This window comes from Haliotis rubra, unplaced genomic scaffold (genome assembly GCF_003918875.1).
Source record: "Haliotis rubra isolate DU_JTF1 unplaced genomic scaffold, ASM391887v1 Scf80, whole genome shotgun sequence".
In the NCBI taxonomy this organism is placed as follows: Eukaryota; Metazoa; Mollusca; class Gastropoda; order Lepetellida; family Haliotidae; genus Haliotis; species Haliotis rubra.
Genome location: NW_025767524.1, coordinates 1,281,370 through 1,299,865, shown reverse-complemented (window position 1 = coordinate 1,299,865; position 18,496 = coordinate 1,281,370). Strand labels below are relative to the sequence as shown.

The window sequence follows — 18,496 nt, the reverse complement described above, 5'->3', positions numbered from 1 at the left end:
TCCCATCCTACAAGTCTACCCGTCCTCCCATCCTACCCGTCCTCCCATCCTACAAGTCTACCCGTCCTTCTACCCTACAAATCTACCCGTCCTTCTACTCTACAAGTCTACCGTCCTTCTATCCTACAAGTATACCCGTCCTTTTACCCTACAAGTCTACTCGTCCTTCCATCCTACAATTCTACCCGGCCTCCCATCCTACAAGTCTACCCGTCCTTCTACCCTACAAGTCTACCCGTCCTTCCATCCTACCCATACTGATACAGACACAACCCCTGTCGACGCTACCCGAGTCTGTCCACGACTCCGTCAGAACCGTCAGAACCATCTCCGTGTACAACGATACAATGTCAGCGTGGATGATCCACCCGGTCCTGAACGTGGGGAGTCCCGCCCAGACCCCCCAAGGGCAGTCTCTCACCCCCCGGACAGAGCGGTTTGTACCGACTACTTGAGAAGTCCACAACTTGAGAACTAATGAGATAAGTGTCTATTCAGCAAGGCATCTGATCGTGAGGCTGTATACGTTTCCAGCATGAAGGATACAATCTTGGCGACGTTCAATAATCCTATTAGGACCCCCACATGGCAGTTCAGTCAAACTTGGACCGGGTTACTTATTAATAACGCCCTTACAAGTACTGATGTTATACAACAATACAAACACTACCCTTCTATCTGGAGTCCGTTTTCCGTTCCTCCCTTACATAATACATATACACATGTCAATGTGATAGTCAGAATATCTTGTCTTTGTTAAATGTCAACAATATTAATTTGACGTGGTCATATTGTCGTGTTCAATGGTCTTATATTTCCAACACATAACGTATCAGTGTCAGACACGCCCACCAGTTTCTGATCAAAGTAAAGTACACTTTAACGGCAAGGCACGATATGTTTAATAGTCCCAAAATTAGCTAAATGTCGTAATATTTTTATACTGCTGCAATAATCTATACAGCCTATTTAAAGTTACGGATGATTTGTCCTCGGCACTCATAACACCCTGGGGTTAATTCCTATTAACGCCCCACCGTAAATATAAAACCATAGACGTAAACTAGTGATATATCTCTGTTGCGCCGCCGCTGGTATATCGCACCACGCTCTGAATTCTTTTGATATATGAAATATGTTTATCTACTATAGGCATGGACCCATTACCAAATAATTTACAAAGTTTCATTTAGTATGGGGTACCTCCAAACGCCCATCAAACGCTAGCAAACCACTTCTGTCACTGTTTTACGACGTGCCCCATGAGGACGAAACGCCCTACAGAGGTTTTCACGTCGAGTTGTAAAAGGTTTTAATTGAGCATCGAGATAGTTCTAGTTGATAATTACACCGGGAGGGGAAATAAACCAAAACTGCTCCTACGAACAGATACTACACTGCTAGTAATTTGTGAAGCTAGTAAAAACACGAATAAAGATGCTTCATTATCGAAATCGGCGAGACATGAGCATAAAACGACAAGCGTGGTCTGATTTGCTATCACCATTGCTTCAACACGGAGACTGAACGCGCTCGATGAATGAAGAGCCGGGACCGGCCGTGCAGAGAACGTCTACCTTAACACTGATTCCACAACTTTTTAAACATTTCTACCACATTTTATAAACAGTATCACAGATTTCGATCGAAAAGCGATATTGTTTAATATTGATGTAAGATTTTGTTGTTTTAACCCCAAACGTTAATCTATCCTGCTTTCGTTAACAGACTCCTTATCTTGGCGAATGTGACACAGTTGTGTTGTCTAAGATGACGATAGCGCGCATCTCTTTTACTTCTTCAGCGCTTCGGGATACACGTAAATATTCGAGTAATTCGTGTATTCGCAAGCCCGTATACATGGACATTCTTCGATACAGACACAGATATGTGATTTCTATATATAATCGTTATCGTGCTCAACAATGTACAGTGTTTATAAACATGCGTACGTGTGGAGTCAAAGTGGCGTTAACTTAGAACAATTAGCGTTTATCATTCATGTCTCATCTAGACAGGGCAGTATACTCTGCATCATATTGAGTGGGTAAGTTGGTTTTAACTTGGTGGATCCATCGAGGATATATGCGAGCACTGTTATTTTCTGTACACGGAAGTGCCTCCACTAGGCTTGTGGAAGTTTATACATAGTGAGATTTAGCGCCGAATATTTGTAAACCTATGCGCATAAGACGCGTGTCTGGCTGCATATTATTAAAGTCGCATAACTTTTTCCTATTGATACATTGTTTTCAGCTATTGTTATTACATACTTTAACAAAACGCATGAATTGAAACTTATTCAGCGGTGGCTAGCAGTTTCCTAAACATTTCAAAAACACAATATCATTAAATTTTCAAATCAAAACGTTTCATGAATTTAAAGATTATTCAACAACTTCTAACGCATGTTTCGATTTAAAAAATAGTACGCTAAAGAATCCATTAAAAGTCCATATTTTCTAACTTTATACAGTAGTAAGCTGCAAAACCAATGTTTCCAGTCAGGTGCTCTTTAATACAGGTTGCGTTAGATTAGATCCATTCACACTAAAAGTCAAAATAAATTTGATAAAACGTAAGTGAATAAAACTTACCTGTTTAGTAATAATTCGATGTTAAATCACATTGATGACAACAAGCGTCCGCTATCTCACAACCATTTCGCAATTGGTAATCCTCTGTGAAACTTTCTGTATACAATCTCTCCCAAGTTGATCATGAACACCGCTCACGGCGAAGTCTCTCCTTGGTGTAGCTAACGTGGTAGCCGTCAGCTCGCCTCCAGGTGTGCAATCAGTCGACAGTCAGGCTTATACCTACTCGCAGTCACGCTTCTCGGAGGTCTGAATGAAACGGCCCGCCAATAACGCCCATCTGTTTAGCCAGAGTGATCGCTGGCGTCTTACTCCCATGTTTTATCAATGCGCGGTCTATTCCCTTGCAACCTGTTAACTCCACTGAGGGGCGGGGAGATGAATCGCCTCAAACCCACCGAGAGCTCGCCCCGCGTTGACCAGGAGTGACGTCATTTGAGACAGAGTTTTGGTAATGTCAGTTTCGATGTCTTGCAAAAAGGTGTGGATTATTCGTTGTAGTGGCTTGGATTTTTTGCCTCTGTGTTTACAATTCGTTTGGTTACATGGTTATGTGAGGCAGCCGATGCTAAAACAACTAGTTGATGCGTGAACTTGAACGGAATATACTCAACGCTTGATTGTCGGTTGATTGTGTTAACGTCTCTTCGCGCCTGTTGAATCAAGTGAATGTTTCTTTACGCGCTAGCTTTAGTAGCCTGCCGTGCTGGATATAACTTTTGTTTGGTATTGATCGAAGTCAGATATTAGAATATTTACACAGGGCTATCATTAAAATGATGAATGGTATGATATAACTTCATCTGTATACTAGTTTGGTATTGGCGTACAAACACAATTTTCATGAAAATATTATCAAAATTAATGTCGGTTAAGTATTAATCGAAAATATTACGAATGTACAGTATAACCAAAAGCTCCACGGCTTTGAATGTGCAATTTCAGTGTACAGTTCTTACACTTGCTGAAACTGTACATGACTTGTACGTTCATACGTGTGCTTGTGGGTTTCACCAAGAGGAGAAATCGCAGAGTTTTATTCCTCCATCAAGCTGGTACTCTGTGATTTAGCTGGAATATAACTTAAAGCTTTAGTCACTCACTCACTCACTCACTCACTCACTCACTCACTCACTCACACACAAACTAAGGCTAACGTTGTTGGTTGGTTTATTGTTTAACGCCGCACTCAGCAATATTCCAACTATATAGCGGCGGTCTGTAAATAATCGAGTCTGGACCAGACAATAGAGTGATCAACATCATGACCGTGGTTCTACTCAGTTGGGATACGATGACATGTGTCAACCAAGTCAGCGAACCTAATCATCCGTTCCCGTTAGTCGCCTCATACGACAAGGATTGACTAACGCTTAGTCTTTGAATATATATATAATTTTGATAGTAACAAACAAACCCATTTAAATTGAAAAGGAGCCCCAGTGAGATTGGAGATTCAGAACCTGAGGAAATCTAGACTTGCTTCAAATACACGCTCACACTCACTATTAACCGCTTCGTGGATAAGCGAAGATTGGATGGCGATGCCCCCACCTCCATTCCTATACCAACTCTGAATTACTGTTAAGCGGTTAACTCGATTCACCCATTCACTCTTTCATAAGCCAGGGGCTTCTATTTGGACGAGATTGTCGATATGCCTGATTACAATGCATGGGGCGAGGGGTAGCCCAGTGATTACAGCGTTCGCTCGTCCCACTGAAAGCCCTGCTTCGATTTCCCGCATGGGTATAATGTGTTAAATATAATTTACAAGTGTTCCCTGCTTGATATTGCTAGTATATTTGCGGCGTGAAACAAGACATGGATAGACTGGTGAGACAGGATCTGAAGGATACATTCTCAAAAAATATGAAAGTATATATGTTTAAATAATGGTAAGTGGTAGTTATACATGATGTGTGATTCTGATAGAAGTTTAATTATAACAAATGAATAATGCCTGGTGTCCCCAGCCGTGGTTTTGCTGCAGTACTGCTACAAGCAGCGTAAAATCATACTCACTCACTCATTTCTTCAATTCATATGTCGGGGCGGTGGGGTATCCTAGTGGTTAAAGAGTCCGCTCGTCACGCGGAAGACCCAGGTTCGATTCTCCACATGGGTACAATTTGTGAAGCCCATTTCTTGTGTCCCCCGCAGTGATATTGCTGGAATATTGCTAAAAGCGGCGTCAAACCAATACTCCTCACTCACTCAATTCTTTTGTCAGAGTAGTAGGTCACACAATACAGCACGTGTTTTGGTGTGTTCGGTTTGTACCTGAATGACGCAGGTCGTTGAAGTTAACATGTAACTAAGATCCAAACCAGTCATCACAGCCAGGGAAATTCTTGGTGCTAACAAACCAATGATCAAGGGATTTTTGGATGCTATTTCACTTTGTGCCAGCTTCAACTTTTATTTCTCTTACTGTAATCTCTTGTCCCTGTTATGGAGCTGAATCACAGAATGTCCACAGTCATGGATTACCGCGGAGTGATGTGAGGTCGGTGTGATTTGTCGTACCCCGACGTCGAGGAATGTCACTCATGCTATCAACCACTGGGCCCGTTTACAAAGCCCTCGTAAGCCTAAGATCTCGTAACTCTTCTCGTAGCATTCGTAGCATAACTTCCTATACTGTAACATAGTAGGTACGAATGCTACGAGAAAGGTTACAAGATCTTAGGCTTACGTGAGCTTTGTGAAACGGGGCCCTGGGCCTAGATTTTCGAAGCTATCTTAGCGCTAAGATAGTCGTAAGCGCCATACATTAGCATTAACTTACGACTATCTAAGCGCGAAGAGAGCTTTGAAAAATCTAGGCCCAGGTCTATAAGGGTCAGCTAGCTTCCACTGTTTTCAGGCCATAGTTGCATAGCAAAATAGTTTGATGTGCGGCGTAAAACAACTTTCCATTAAATCTGACTCTGTTGACCCACTTTTACCGTCGTGGTATAATGGATGTTAGCACAGCTGCAATAGTTGTATGTGCGGCGTAAAGCAACATGTGAGTAACTCCATATCATAACATATCCATATCATATTCACATAACATGACCACGTGACCCTTCCTAAAGTAAAACCTAATTTAAGTTCCAACACCGCCCTCCCAACACATCACCAGTGAAGATTCGGGCTAGAATTGATCTTCAGTAACCTTGTCGTGAGAGGCGACTTACGGGATCAGTTGGTCAGACTCGCTGACTTGGTTGACACATGTCATCGTGTCCCAATTGTGTAGATCGATGCTCATGCTGTTGATCACTGGATTGTTTGGTCCAGGCTCGATTATTGACAGACCGCCGCCATGTAGCTGGAATATTGCTGAGTGCGGGGTTAAAAATACAAACAATTTAATCAATCAAACCCAGCACATCGTGAAGGAGAATACAACCCATTGCGCCAGTCTCTTCTTGGACATATTGCGTTCCCATCTTTGGAGACTCCAATAAACTCATAAAAGACATACATTAAACGTTTGTAGATGCTGACATGGCCTCGAACATTAACCATTATACTGAAACTTCTCTATTTTAATTGTTTATAACCGATCGTGGTATACATGACATCAAATAATGCCGCTTGTAAGGTCACCATATTTAATGCGGAGAAACTCTGCACAAACCACACATCACTACCATCAGCTCTGTGTTAAATCGTACACCTGAAGACGTACCATATGTTATATTTGGGATTACACTATCACAGTAAAGTACAGATTCAATTAATCGGTTTGTTGAGTCCCATCCGGACCCAGCGATCTAACCCGCTCAGCCACCACAAAAACTTCAGTCTGTCAGCTGGTAGTCTAGATCGGGAACTTTGAATATACCTCTGACAAGGGTGAGAAAGTGTCCCGAGAAAGTATGATTTCAAATATACCATGTTACAGTTTGACCACTATCTAAAAGACATTGTGAATTCACTACCTGCACACGCAGTACTGTACTGGACTCCATAGCTCTGTGCACACGTGTTAAAAGAAAGATATATTGATAAATCCAGTAAATGTGACCCCAAATTCCTGGCTCCAAGAGTAACCATGATCCTAAATACTAACAAGGGTCATCTCTGTAAAATGTGGGGGAAAGAAATTTAACCAAAAACGTAGTCATCCCCATGGTTACCAACTGTGCTTCTCTCCTTGCTGATGTGTTCTGCACCGCATATGGATCTGAAGCTTCAAACAAAAGGGATAATTTAGCCTTGACTTGTAGCTTGAGTTTCAGGTAAACAGATAATCTGACATCGTTCAATTATGGTCAAATAGCAAATTGCTCTTTCAGATGGCCCATTTCATGTAATTGGTTTAACCGTAGATGGCCAAGGCTTCTTGAATAGATGTTGGTGATGGTGATGGTGGTGGTCATTGTAGTGATGATGGTGATGGTGATGATGATGATGATGATGATGCTAAAACATGAAATGAGCAAATCGTTAAAGACATTCATGAAAATATAGCTAAATATGTCTGTTACGTAAATCGTGAGAACGGATGCATCTTTCATACATAATTATTCTGTTAATGAAAATAAAAACAACAGCAAGAGGCATCATGAGTAAAAACAGCTGTAAGTATCAACTTCTGAACATTACACACATAAATACTATACTGACAACGTTATCTGTAATGTTTCCACAGATGTCTCAGCTTCTCTGTTTATATGTCACGGAGTATCCAAAATGGTCCAGAGAACCTAAAACCCCATGGTATCATATACAAGTTTTATATTATAAGATAACATCCTTGGTTTGGCACATCCTCATCCCGAAGTTTACATCACTTGACCATGGTGAGCTTTTGTGGTAGGTGAGGTTATAGTGAGTGAGTTTTAGTTTTACGCCGCTTTCAGCAATATTCCAGCAACATCACGGCAGGGGACACCAGAAATGGGCTTCACACATTGTACCTATTGTACCCATGTGGGGAATCGAACCCGGGCCTTCGGCGTGACGAGCGAAATCTTTAACCACTATACTAACCCACCGCCACCACTTGGTTATAAACCCCTTGGCTAGTTGTTCACTCGTCACAAGAGCCCGCGTTAACATTCCGTAAATTTGTGAAATGTGTGAAATCTATTTCTGGTGGTGGTATACAATCGTGGAATATATATATAAAATACTCCTACAAAGACCCGTTAAATGCAATTGTAACATTTCATGACTATCAATGCTTTGATGTCCTCATTATAATACGTGTAGAGAACTGTTTATACCACCATATTATTGTAACAATCCATCTCATGATAAATTTATCTCATTAATGTCAACAACAAATTCTGTTCTTATAAAAAGGATATCAATATTCCTCAAAAGAAATGTATCATGTTAAGTAGTCTATCAATGTATATCAATATATCTTCGCACTGCATTACTTGTAAGAAGAATGTATTAGATCTGTTCCAGTCAAAGGATCTCTTAAGAGTGTACTATATATTTGGTTGTGCATCGCATAAATTGAGTGTTCAGTTACTATGTTTATTGAAAGATCATAATCAACTGTTATGCTCGAAGTGTTATCCCTGATCTGTTGAAGATGAATTTCCTTTCCTTCTGTTATGTCCTCATTATAAGACATGTAGAGAACTGTTTGTACCACCATATTATAACAATCCATTCCATGATAAATTTGTTTCATAAATGTCAACAACATATTCTGTTCTTATAAAGAAGATGTTGTTCCTCAAAAGAAATGTATCACGTTAAGTAGTCTTGCAATGTATATCAATATATCTGGCGCACTGTATGCTTTTTGTATCTTAGCACTATGTGCCATGAGGCCTCAAAAACAAAATATACTTGTCACTTGTCACATTGAAAGAAAAGTTTTTTATTATGTAACAGGGGCGTAGGAATGGGGGCTTAGCCCCCTCCCCCACACTTTTTCAAGACGAAACCATATCTACCTTACCATAACTACAATTTCATTTTGATTTTCAATACTTTTCATCAATTAGCCACCCCGCTCTGAAAACCGTCCCTACGCCCCTGTGTAAACTTATAGTGAGATTGTATTTGTGTTTCCTTATCGCTGAAAGAGCCGTTTTCGTACATGCACTACATATTTGATTGTTTGATCGGCATTCTGGAAGTTGGCGAGTCAGTAATGAAGCATTCAACTTATTGTTTATTGCATAGAGCAATCTGTGTAGATTCTCACACCGTGATTAGATTGAGAGCAGTGTAAGAATCTACACCGAAACATTGCAAGTAGTTGGTATCCATAACATTGTATGCTTCATTACCACATATACTGAGGGAAACAAATAAGGGAACACCATTTCATGGTAGTGTTCCTTTATTTATTCTCAGATTTCCACCCTCAGCGCTATTCAATGCTGGTGATGAAAACTGGAAAATAGTAAAGGAACACTTGACGTTTCCTGTGTTCCTTTGTTTGTTTCTCTCAGTATATATGAACCGCCGGTATTTCAGTTATATCACGACGTATGAGTGTAATGTGGGAGGAAAACCCGAAGTCCGGACGTTTCCCACTCTGTTACAGAAACATAATCGGGACGAGCTGGGATTCGAACTCACAATGCATAGGTTTCTGTTGTGCTAAAGGGACGCAACTCTGCACAACGTATTGCTATGCCTTAGACGACCGGGCCAGCCATGCTCCAGAACAACCAGGGAAGGGGTCAAGCAAAAGAAGACAATAAGTGAAGTTTTCTTGCTATATACGGACGTTCGGGAATGAGGACAACCAGTTGAGGACGTTCGGGAATGAGGACAGCCAGTTGAGGACGTTCGGGAATGAGGACAACCAGTTGAGGACGTTCGGGAATGAGGACAACCAGTTGAGGACGTTCGGAAATGAGGACAACCAGCTAAGGACTTTCGGGAATGGGGACAACCAGTTGAGGACGTTCGGGAATGAAGACAACCAGTTAAAAACGTTCGGGAATGAGGACAACCAGTTAAGGACGTTCGTAAATGAGGACAACCAGTTGAAGACGTTCGTGAATGAGGACAACTAGTTGAAGACGTTCGTAAATGAGGACAACCAGTTGAGGACATTCGGGCATGAGGACAACCAGTTGAAGACGTTCGTAAATGAGGACAACCAGTTGAAGACGTTCGTGAATGAGGACAACCAGTTGAAGACGTTCGTAAATGAGGACAACCAGTTGAAGACGTTCCTGAATGAGGACAACCAGTGGAAGACGTTCGTAAATGAGGACAACCAGTTAAAGACGTTTGAAGACGTTCCTGAATGAGGACAACCAGTTGAAGACGTTCCTGAATGAGGACAACCAGTTGAAGACATTCGTGAATGAGGACAACCAGTTGAAGACGTTCGTAAATGAGGACAACCAGTTGAGGACGTTCCTGAATGAGGACAACCAGTTGAAGACGTTCGTGAATGAGGACAACCAGTTGAAGACGTTCCTGAATGAGGACAACCAGTTGAAGACGTTCGTGAATGAGGACAACCAGTTGAAGACATTCGTGAATGAGGACACCCAGTTGAAGACGTTCGTGAATGAGGACAACCAGTTGAAGACGTTCGTGAATGAGGACAACCAGTTGAAGACGTTCCTGAATGAGGACAACCAGTTGAAGACGTTCGTGAATGAGGACAACCAGTTGAAGACATTCGTGAATGAGGACACCCAGTTGAAGACGTTCGTAAATGAGGACAACCAGTTGAAGACGTTCGTGAATGAGGACAACCAGTTAAAGACGTTCGTAAATGAGGCGTTCGTGAATGAGGACAACCAGTTGAAGACGTTCGTAAATGAGGACAACCAGTTGAAGACGTTCGTGAATGAGGACAACCAGTTGAAGACGTTCGTAAATGAGGACAACCAGTTGAAGACGTTCCTGAATGAGGACAACCAGTTGAAGACGTTCGTAAATGAGGACAACCAGTTAAAGACGTTCGTAAATGAGGACAACCAGTTGAAGACGTTCGTGAATGAGGACAACCAGTTGAAGACGTTCGTAAATGAGGACAACCAGTTGAAGACGTTCGGGTATGAGGACAACCAGTTGAAGACGTTCGTGAATGAGGACAACCAGTTGAGGACATTCGTGAATGAGGACAACCAGTTGAAGACGTTCGTGAATGAGTACAACCAGTTGAGGACGTTCGGGTATGGGACAACCAGTTGAAGACGTTCGTGAATGAGGAATACCAGTTGAGGACGTTCGGGTATGGGACAACCAGTTGAAGACGTTCGTGAATGAGGACAACCAGTTGAAGACGTTCGTGAATGAGGACAGCCAGTTGAAGACATTCGTGAATGAGGAATACCAGTTGAGGACGTTCGGGCATGGGACAACCAGTTGAGGACGTTCGGGTATGGGACAACCAGTTGAAGACGTTCGTGAATGAGGAATACCAGTTGAGGACGTTCGGGTATGGGACAACCAGTTAAGGACGTTCGGGTATGGGACAACCAATTGAAGACGTTCGTGAATGAGGACAACCCGTTGAGGACATTCGGGAATGAGGGCAACCAGTTGAGGATGTTCGGGAATGAGGACAACCAGTTGAGAACAATAAACTGAGTATGAATGAGGGCAACCAGTTGAGAACAATAAACTGAGTACACTGAGAACGCCTCAAGGAGGCACTTTATATTTTAGCGACCACGTGTTTGTTTGTATATGATCACACATTACATCATTCAAACATCTCCACAAAACTTAGAAATAGGTTTGCTTTTTTCAGTTTGAATAAATCAAGTAGACGTGTATGTCATCACATCCATCTTGAACTGTCCGCAACAGGCGGCTGCAGGATGGTCGTGATGAGGATTGCTTCTTAGATTTGTATAGCTTTGCCACTTCAGTGGCACCAGTTTCCTGCGTGACCCGACAAGCCCGAAGTTCATCTCCTCTCCACAGGAGCCTTGACAATCAGGATCAGTATTCCTCCTTTATCTCTCTCAGGGTAATAGCTTGTATTTCTCCTGTTTCTTCAGCCACTACTACCCGAGCCGATGAGTGAGGGTCGCGACGGCGCGGCCCCTACTATCAGACCCTCAGCGTCGACTCGAGCGTTAAATATCTAATTAAGTGGACACAGTGATGTTCCCTTAGATATTTGCCAGGAATGTGTTATGTAGATGGTGCAGTCGCGTCGCAGCCGTCAGCGTTCTTGACATCCCCCCTACCCCAATCTCAGATACGCTTACAACGTCGCAGATAGTGGAGTCTGTCGTGTTAAAAAATATTTTAGGTAAATGGTACATTTCAAGGTTCACTGAGAACCACCCATAAGCACTCAGGTACTTTGAGGTCAAAATCATTGACAATGGTATTAAGCGGAGGATTGTGCTCGGGAAATATACCGTTAGTGTCCTGGGCCAGCTTTTTCAACGCGATCGTAGCACTTCGACTATCGTAACTTTGATAATAACTTACGTCGTAGCGCTACGATCGCGGATAATCCCAAACGGAATCAAGTGTAGCTGTTTCTGAGTGCGGCGTAAAAGATAAACAAACAAACATTACACATTACATTATTTAAACAATTCCACAGAAATTAGACATGGTTTTGATTTTTTCACCTCATACATCCTGAGTTTGTCCGTAATAGACCACTGCAGTATGGTCGTGGAGAGGGTGGACTTGGATTGCCTTGTAGGCAAAGCGTCAACCTACAGATAAAAGAGTTATTATCCAAAGAGGCGAACTACAGATTATAGAGAGTTAGTAGGCGAACTACATGTACGATTTAAGTATCCATAAGATAAGAATTAGTATCCATAGAGATTACATGGACTTAATGTCCGGACTTTCGAATCACTGATCATAAGGAGATAGTGTCTCGTGTATCGAACCAGGTAGTACATGGATTCGGTAGTAACGATATACCGAAATACACAATTAGTGTCCAGAGTGACTGCAGATTATATGGAGTTAGTACCCAAAGTGACAACTGCAGACTACAGCGCGAGTGTTCTGAGTGACGAACTATAGACCATTTTGAGTTAGTATCCAGAGCAGTGAACCAATGATCACGCTGAGATAATATCCTGTGCAACCAACCAGGTAGTATATATATATTATCATCTAGAGTAACCAATATTGAGCGCCAGTGCAAATGAATACCCAGTATTGACTATCCTCAGAAACACGGTTCCGTTTGTTTTGGTATAAAGGAAAATAGCTCTAAATAAAATTTATATGAATGGACCACTGAAAAACAGTGATGACACCAGGTGTTCGCGAAAAGGGTGAGCATGTCTTGCCCTACCGGTAACAACCTCAGAATGAAGAATTAAAAACTATATGGACTAAGTATCCAGAATGACGAACCAGAACATATTCAGAATGAAAAACCTGAGTTTGTGTCCACAATGGCGAACCAAGGAGTAGATAGAGTTAGTATTCAGAATGACAAACCAGGAAGTAGACAGAATTAATATCAAGAATGACGAACTAGGAATTAGATAGAGATAGTATCCAGAATGACAAACCAGGAAGTACTCCGCATAAGTATCCAGAATGACGAACCAAGTAGTATTCAGAATTAGTATTCAGAATGACAAACCAGGAAGTAGAAATAGTTAGTATTCAGAATGACTAACCAGGAAGTAGAAATAGTTAGAATTCAGAATGACGATCCAGGATGAATTCAGAATTAGTATTCAGAATGACAAACCAGGCAGTATTCAGAATGACGAACCAGGAAGTATTCAGAATGACGAACCAGGAAGTATTCAGAATGACGAACCACGAAGTATTCAGAATTAGTATTCAGAATGACGAACCAGGAAGTATTCAGAATTAGTATTCAGAATGACGAACCAAGAAATATTCAGAATTAGTATTCAGAATGACGAAGCAGGAAGTATTCAGTATTTGTATTCAGAATGACGAAGCAGGAAGCATTCAGTATCAGTTTTCAGAATGACGAACCAGGAAGTATTCAGAATGACGAAGCAGGAAGTATTCAGCATTAGTATTCAGAATGACGAACCAGGAAGTATTCAGTATTAGTATTCAGAATGACGAACCAGGAAGTAGATAGAGTTAGTATCCAGAATGACGAACCAGGAAGCACAATGTGTAAAGACAACAACAAGTAGAGTCACGTATGTTCGAGAGCGAAGAACAACGCAGCATATAGAGTGAATTTTATGACGTTTCGCAACAAACAGCATTCTGTAGTTACAGAAAAGTTGATTCATTTACGTCAGGACAAATAATAGTCAAAATAACGTTTATGTATATATGCAAGGTTATAAGAATTCCCAGTATTTAATGAGCAGTTCAATCAGTCCTTCGGGAAACCATAGACTGAAATATAGTTATCCTTTTCAAAAATATTCATCTACAAAACAAAAATATATATACCAAATGGAGCCTAGAATAACACTTAATTTCCTAGGTCTGAAGCAATCTGGATTGTCCTAGACTAACAACTAGTCTCTGAAATGAACATATTTTACTGAAAAAGGTTCATAGTAAAAAAATATAAAATATAATGAAAAGGAGCCCTGACACTTTCTTCATTTTCAGAAGCTGAGGAAATCTAGACTTGCCACATTTTCTAGACTTGTGTGGGCTTTCTTGGATATATTTGCTTCAGGGTCTGTACGACAGACTAGGATTGTCCCAGTATTTCTAGTCTTGAGTTGGATACCATTTTTAATTTATTCTCTTGGGTCTGTGAGACAGACTAAGGAAACCGAGCCTGAATCGAAAAGTTTCATTAAGAAAACGTATTAGTCATCGCAAGCAACGATTATGAGGAAGCATGAACAAGAGCATAACTATACCACAAATACAGAACCCTAGGAATTGCCAAACGAAGCTATTGGCGTCGATAACGAATCTTAGATGAATGTACTGCTTGAGGTATCTCCCCGGATCCACACAGCAAAATGACCAATCAATTGATCGCCAGATAAATGGCGACAACATAGATGAGGATGTTTGTCATGGAGAGATGGAAACGATGGCGTCAAGGGATGAGCGATTTAGGATGGTTGAAGAGTATCATGCAAATAAGTCTGATCACTGCCTTCAACACTAGAACAAACACGCATTTCCACTAATTAAATACCCGTGTCTACGCCTCAAGTTGCATGACTTGTAAGGGGATTAAATGACTTCACATCCACAACAACATCCGGGTCACGACCTTTGACACATGACGTCATCGTGCCTATTCAAGATGGCGACATGGTTCTGTGTCTGCTTGGTGTTGTTCTTGCTGTCTGCATGCTTCTATTGACGACTTATTCTCCGCCTATGGGAGGTAGCGAGCCGGGAGAGGCGCACACTAAACATCGGCCATAAGAACCAAGCTGTGGAGCCACGATGGCGCGAATTGCTATGGCGCGGTGCGGCCTGGGCTGATCCCGTGATGAAAACCCACGCTTGCTTCACACATAGCAAATTGGCGCAAATCGACTCTTTATCCCTCATTGACTTTGCAAGATAAGAAAAAGGGCTATCAGACAGAAATGAGGATTTATGATGGTGTTTATTCATCTACATCCATGTGTCATTAAGTATGAAATTCCCTTTCCAGTCAATTCCGCCAGGCCTGCTAAGAACACCGGTGGCCTGTCTATTCTAAAGTGAGGAGTGTGGCATTGGTCACGGGACCCGGCTCTGTGTGTGAGGCACCACGGGCGACGCAGTTTGTACAATCAGTCTCACTTTTACATATTCAATCAAGAACATAATCAGCTGTATGTAAAGAAATATCTAAATATATCCATGTTCTCATCATTCAATCGGCTATCCAAAGTCAACTTTATATGTGAGCTAGTCATGTGACCTGTGAGCAGAATCTTTGCAAAATAAAGTTTTATTGCCATGGAAACTTGAATTATTTTGTGACAAAGACATAAGATTCTGTAGCTCACCCAAGGTGTGATATAATGCTTAAAGCAATATGAATTATAACTTTTGAAAATATGGTCATTAATGGCATTGAATGAACATACGTTACAGCAGAAACCATATAATCGATTATTATTATAGATTACTAAAATAAGATCTCTGGATACAGTTATATCGACTTACTCTTCAGTTCAGATCCTGAAAAGTTTAGCAATACCAAATACAAAAGCGAAAAGGTAGACGTACCTCTCGTTGTTTCCGAATAGTGGGTGAGTGAGGTGGGTTTAACATCGCATTGAACAGTATTCCAGTGTTATCACGGGGTGTAAGGTTAATCTGGGAGGAACGACCGAAGTGATGATGGTCTGTGACGTTTCCCACTTTGGTGAATACAACGAGTACCAGTATGGTGCTGACATACCTAGAGATATATTCGTGGTTAACAGGGATTTGAACCCATAGGTTTCTGGATTGTCCAAAATCGAAACTATGCTCTTTTTTACAATAATGTCTGGCACTATAATGCCATTGGCCTACAAATTTCATTGTAAGGCACATGCTCTATTTTACCATAATGCCCTGTATTATAATGTCCCTGGCCTACACACTTCATTGTAAGGCACATGCTCTATTTTCCCATAATGCCCTGCATTATAATGTCCCTGGCCTACACACTTCATTGTAAGGCACATGCTCTATTTTACCATAATGCCCTGCATTATAATGTCCCTGGCTTACACACTTCATTGTAAGGCACATGCTCTATTTTACCATAATGCCCTGTATTATAATGTCCCTGGCCTACACACTTCATTGTAAGGCACATGCTCTATTTTACCATAATGCCCTGTATTATAATGTCACTGGCCTACACACTTCATTGTAAGGCACATGCTCTATTTTACCATAATGCCCTGTATTATAATGTCCCTGGCCTACACACTTCACTGTAAGGCATAGGCTCTATTTTACCATAATGTCCTTGGCCTACACATTACAATGTAAGACATATGCTGTATTTTACAATATGCCTTGCACTATAATGCTGTTAGCCTACACACTTCATTGTAAGACATGTGCGCTATTTTACCATAATGCCTGGCACTATAATACCCTTGGCTTACACACTTCAGTGTAAGACATATGTATTATTTTACCATTATGCCTGGAACTATAATGCCCTTGGCTTACACACTTCAGTGTAAGACATATGTATTATTTTACCATAATGCCTGGCACTATAATGCCCTTGGCCTAAACACTTCAGTGTAAGACATATGTATTATTTTACCATAATGCCTGGCACTATAATGCCCTTGGCCTATACACTTCAGTGTAAGACATATATATTATTTTACCTTAACGTATTACACTATAATAACCTTGGCTTACACACTTCAGTGTAAGACATATATATTATTTTACCTTAATGTCTTACACTATAATGCCCTTGGCCTACACACTTCAGTGTAAGACATGTATATTGTTTTACCTTAATGTCTTACACTATAATGTCTTACACTATAATCCTACACACTTCAGTGTAAGACATATATATTGTTTTACCTTAATGTCTTACACTATAATGCCCTTGGCCTACACACGTCAGTGTAAGACATATGTATTATTTTACAATAATGTCTTACACTATAATGCCCTTGGCCTACACACTTCAGTGTAAGACATATATATTGTTTTACCATAATGTCTTACACTATAATGCCCTTGGCTTACACACTTCAGTGTAAGACATATGTATTATTTTACCATAATGTCTTACACTTTAATGCCCTTGGCCTACACACTTCAGTTTGAGAGATATGTACTATTTGTGACGCAGTTTCTTACACTATATCAAATGTCCCTGGCCTAGAAACTTCAAAGTAGGTCCCATCGCTATTCATAAACTGGTGTACGCATGCACGTTCAAGGTCATACAAAAGTGCCCCTCCCTTGTTATCAGCGCGTGCGTCGGTAACACCTCTGCTCCCCCTTGTGTTATCTCCATGTTATCTCAAATAACGAGGCGAAAACTAGATACAAGCCTCACCTTTGCACATCTACAGTGTGATAGCTGGAAACCAACCGAAGCCAAGGCTTAACACTACAACACTGGTCCTATCCAAAACACACGAGCATCCTTTGAACATCGTTTTGATGCTCTAATAAACACTATTTTTTACATAAACATGTGTTTGTGTTTCTCGCATTATTTTTAGAATTTACCTCATCGGAAGCCTGTGTGATCCAGAGTTTTTGAACACATGGAAGGTCATGTTGATTGGAACTCAAAATGGCAGCCTGTTTTGCAGGACGTTGTTTGATGACGTTAAAGAGCCAATGACAGATTTAGGTAGATTTTGAAAAACACGAACGGCAATGTTTTTTTAAATTATTTCTTTTAATATGAAGCGGGATCCAATATGGTTCATTGACCGATAAGAAGCGTAAAGTATCCGGTAGCTGTACATGAATGTGGGTTAAAGTTGGTGTTAACTGTCCGGCTGATAAGAGCCGTAATAGCCATTACGTTACCGCTGTACTGGTCTACAGTACATAAGGCTTTGCTTTACTCTTATGTTGTAAACTGAGGGGCAAAAGAAACGTCCCCAAAGTAAAATTGTAAAAAACATTTCTTCTGTTTTCGTTACGACGGAAATTTATTTAGGAACACATCTCCCGAACGCATCCCCACGTCTCACAGAAAGGAAATCCACGTGGAGTTTTTTGTAAGCATGAAAATTGCTTTTATTCACGTTTTTTGCATGCTTCTGTGGAAACATACCCGTATGAAAGTACAGTATAAAAATTATGCTCGACTGTTCGAATTCATCACTTCAATACGTTGGACACAAAGAACATGCCTCGACTCACGGCAGAACAGAGAACGAGCTATTGGGATGTTGCAGCTGGGTGCTTTTCACAGTCACGTTGCAAGAATCATGGGTTGCAGCAAGAAAACCATCACCAGACTGATGACACGCTTCAGAACAACAGGTCGGACTGCAGACAGGCCTAGGACAGGAGACCACCCGTAACCACCCCTCAGGAAGACCGCCATTTACGGGTGCTTC

The 18,496-nt window shown here is 41.1% G+C and overlaps 1 protein-coding gene across 1 annotated transcript; it reads left to right on the top strand.

The window, feature by feature from the left end:
* Positions 1-347: 347 nt before the first annotated feature.
* On the top strand, positions 348-10,727 carry LOC124261538 (uncharacterized protein DDB_G0290685-like). Its single transcript, XM_046695853.1, has 3 exons — positions 348-436; positions 9,346-9,571; positions 9,816-10,727. Exons 1-3 carry the CDS (start codon positions 348-350, stop codon positions 10,725-10,727), a joined length of 1,227 nt encoding a protein of 408 aa, XP_046551809.1.
* The last annotated feature ends 7,769 nt before the right edge of the window (positions 10,728-18,496 follow it).

Bases quoted from the DNA above. Each gene is read 5' to 3' on its own strand.
- LOC124261538 (XM_046695853.1), top strand. From the start codon at position 348: ATGTCAGCGTGGATGATCCACCCGGTCCTGAACGTGGGGAGTCCCGCC. The intron at 437-9,345 runs GTTTGTACCGAC...GAATGAGGACAG, and splicing joins CTCACCCCCCGGACAGAGCG to CCAGTTGAGGACGTTCGGGA. The intron at 9,572-9,815 runs GTGAATGAGGAC...AGACGTTTGAAG, and splicing joins ACAACCAGTTGAAGACGTTC to ACGTTCCTGAATGAGGACAA.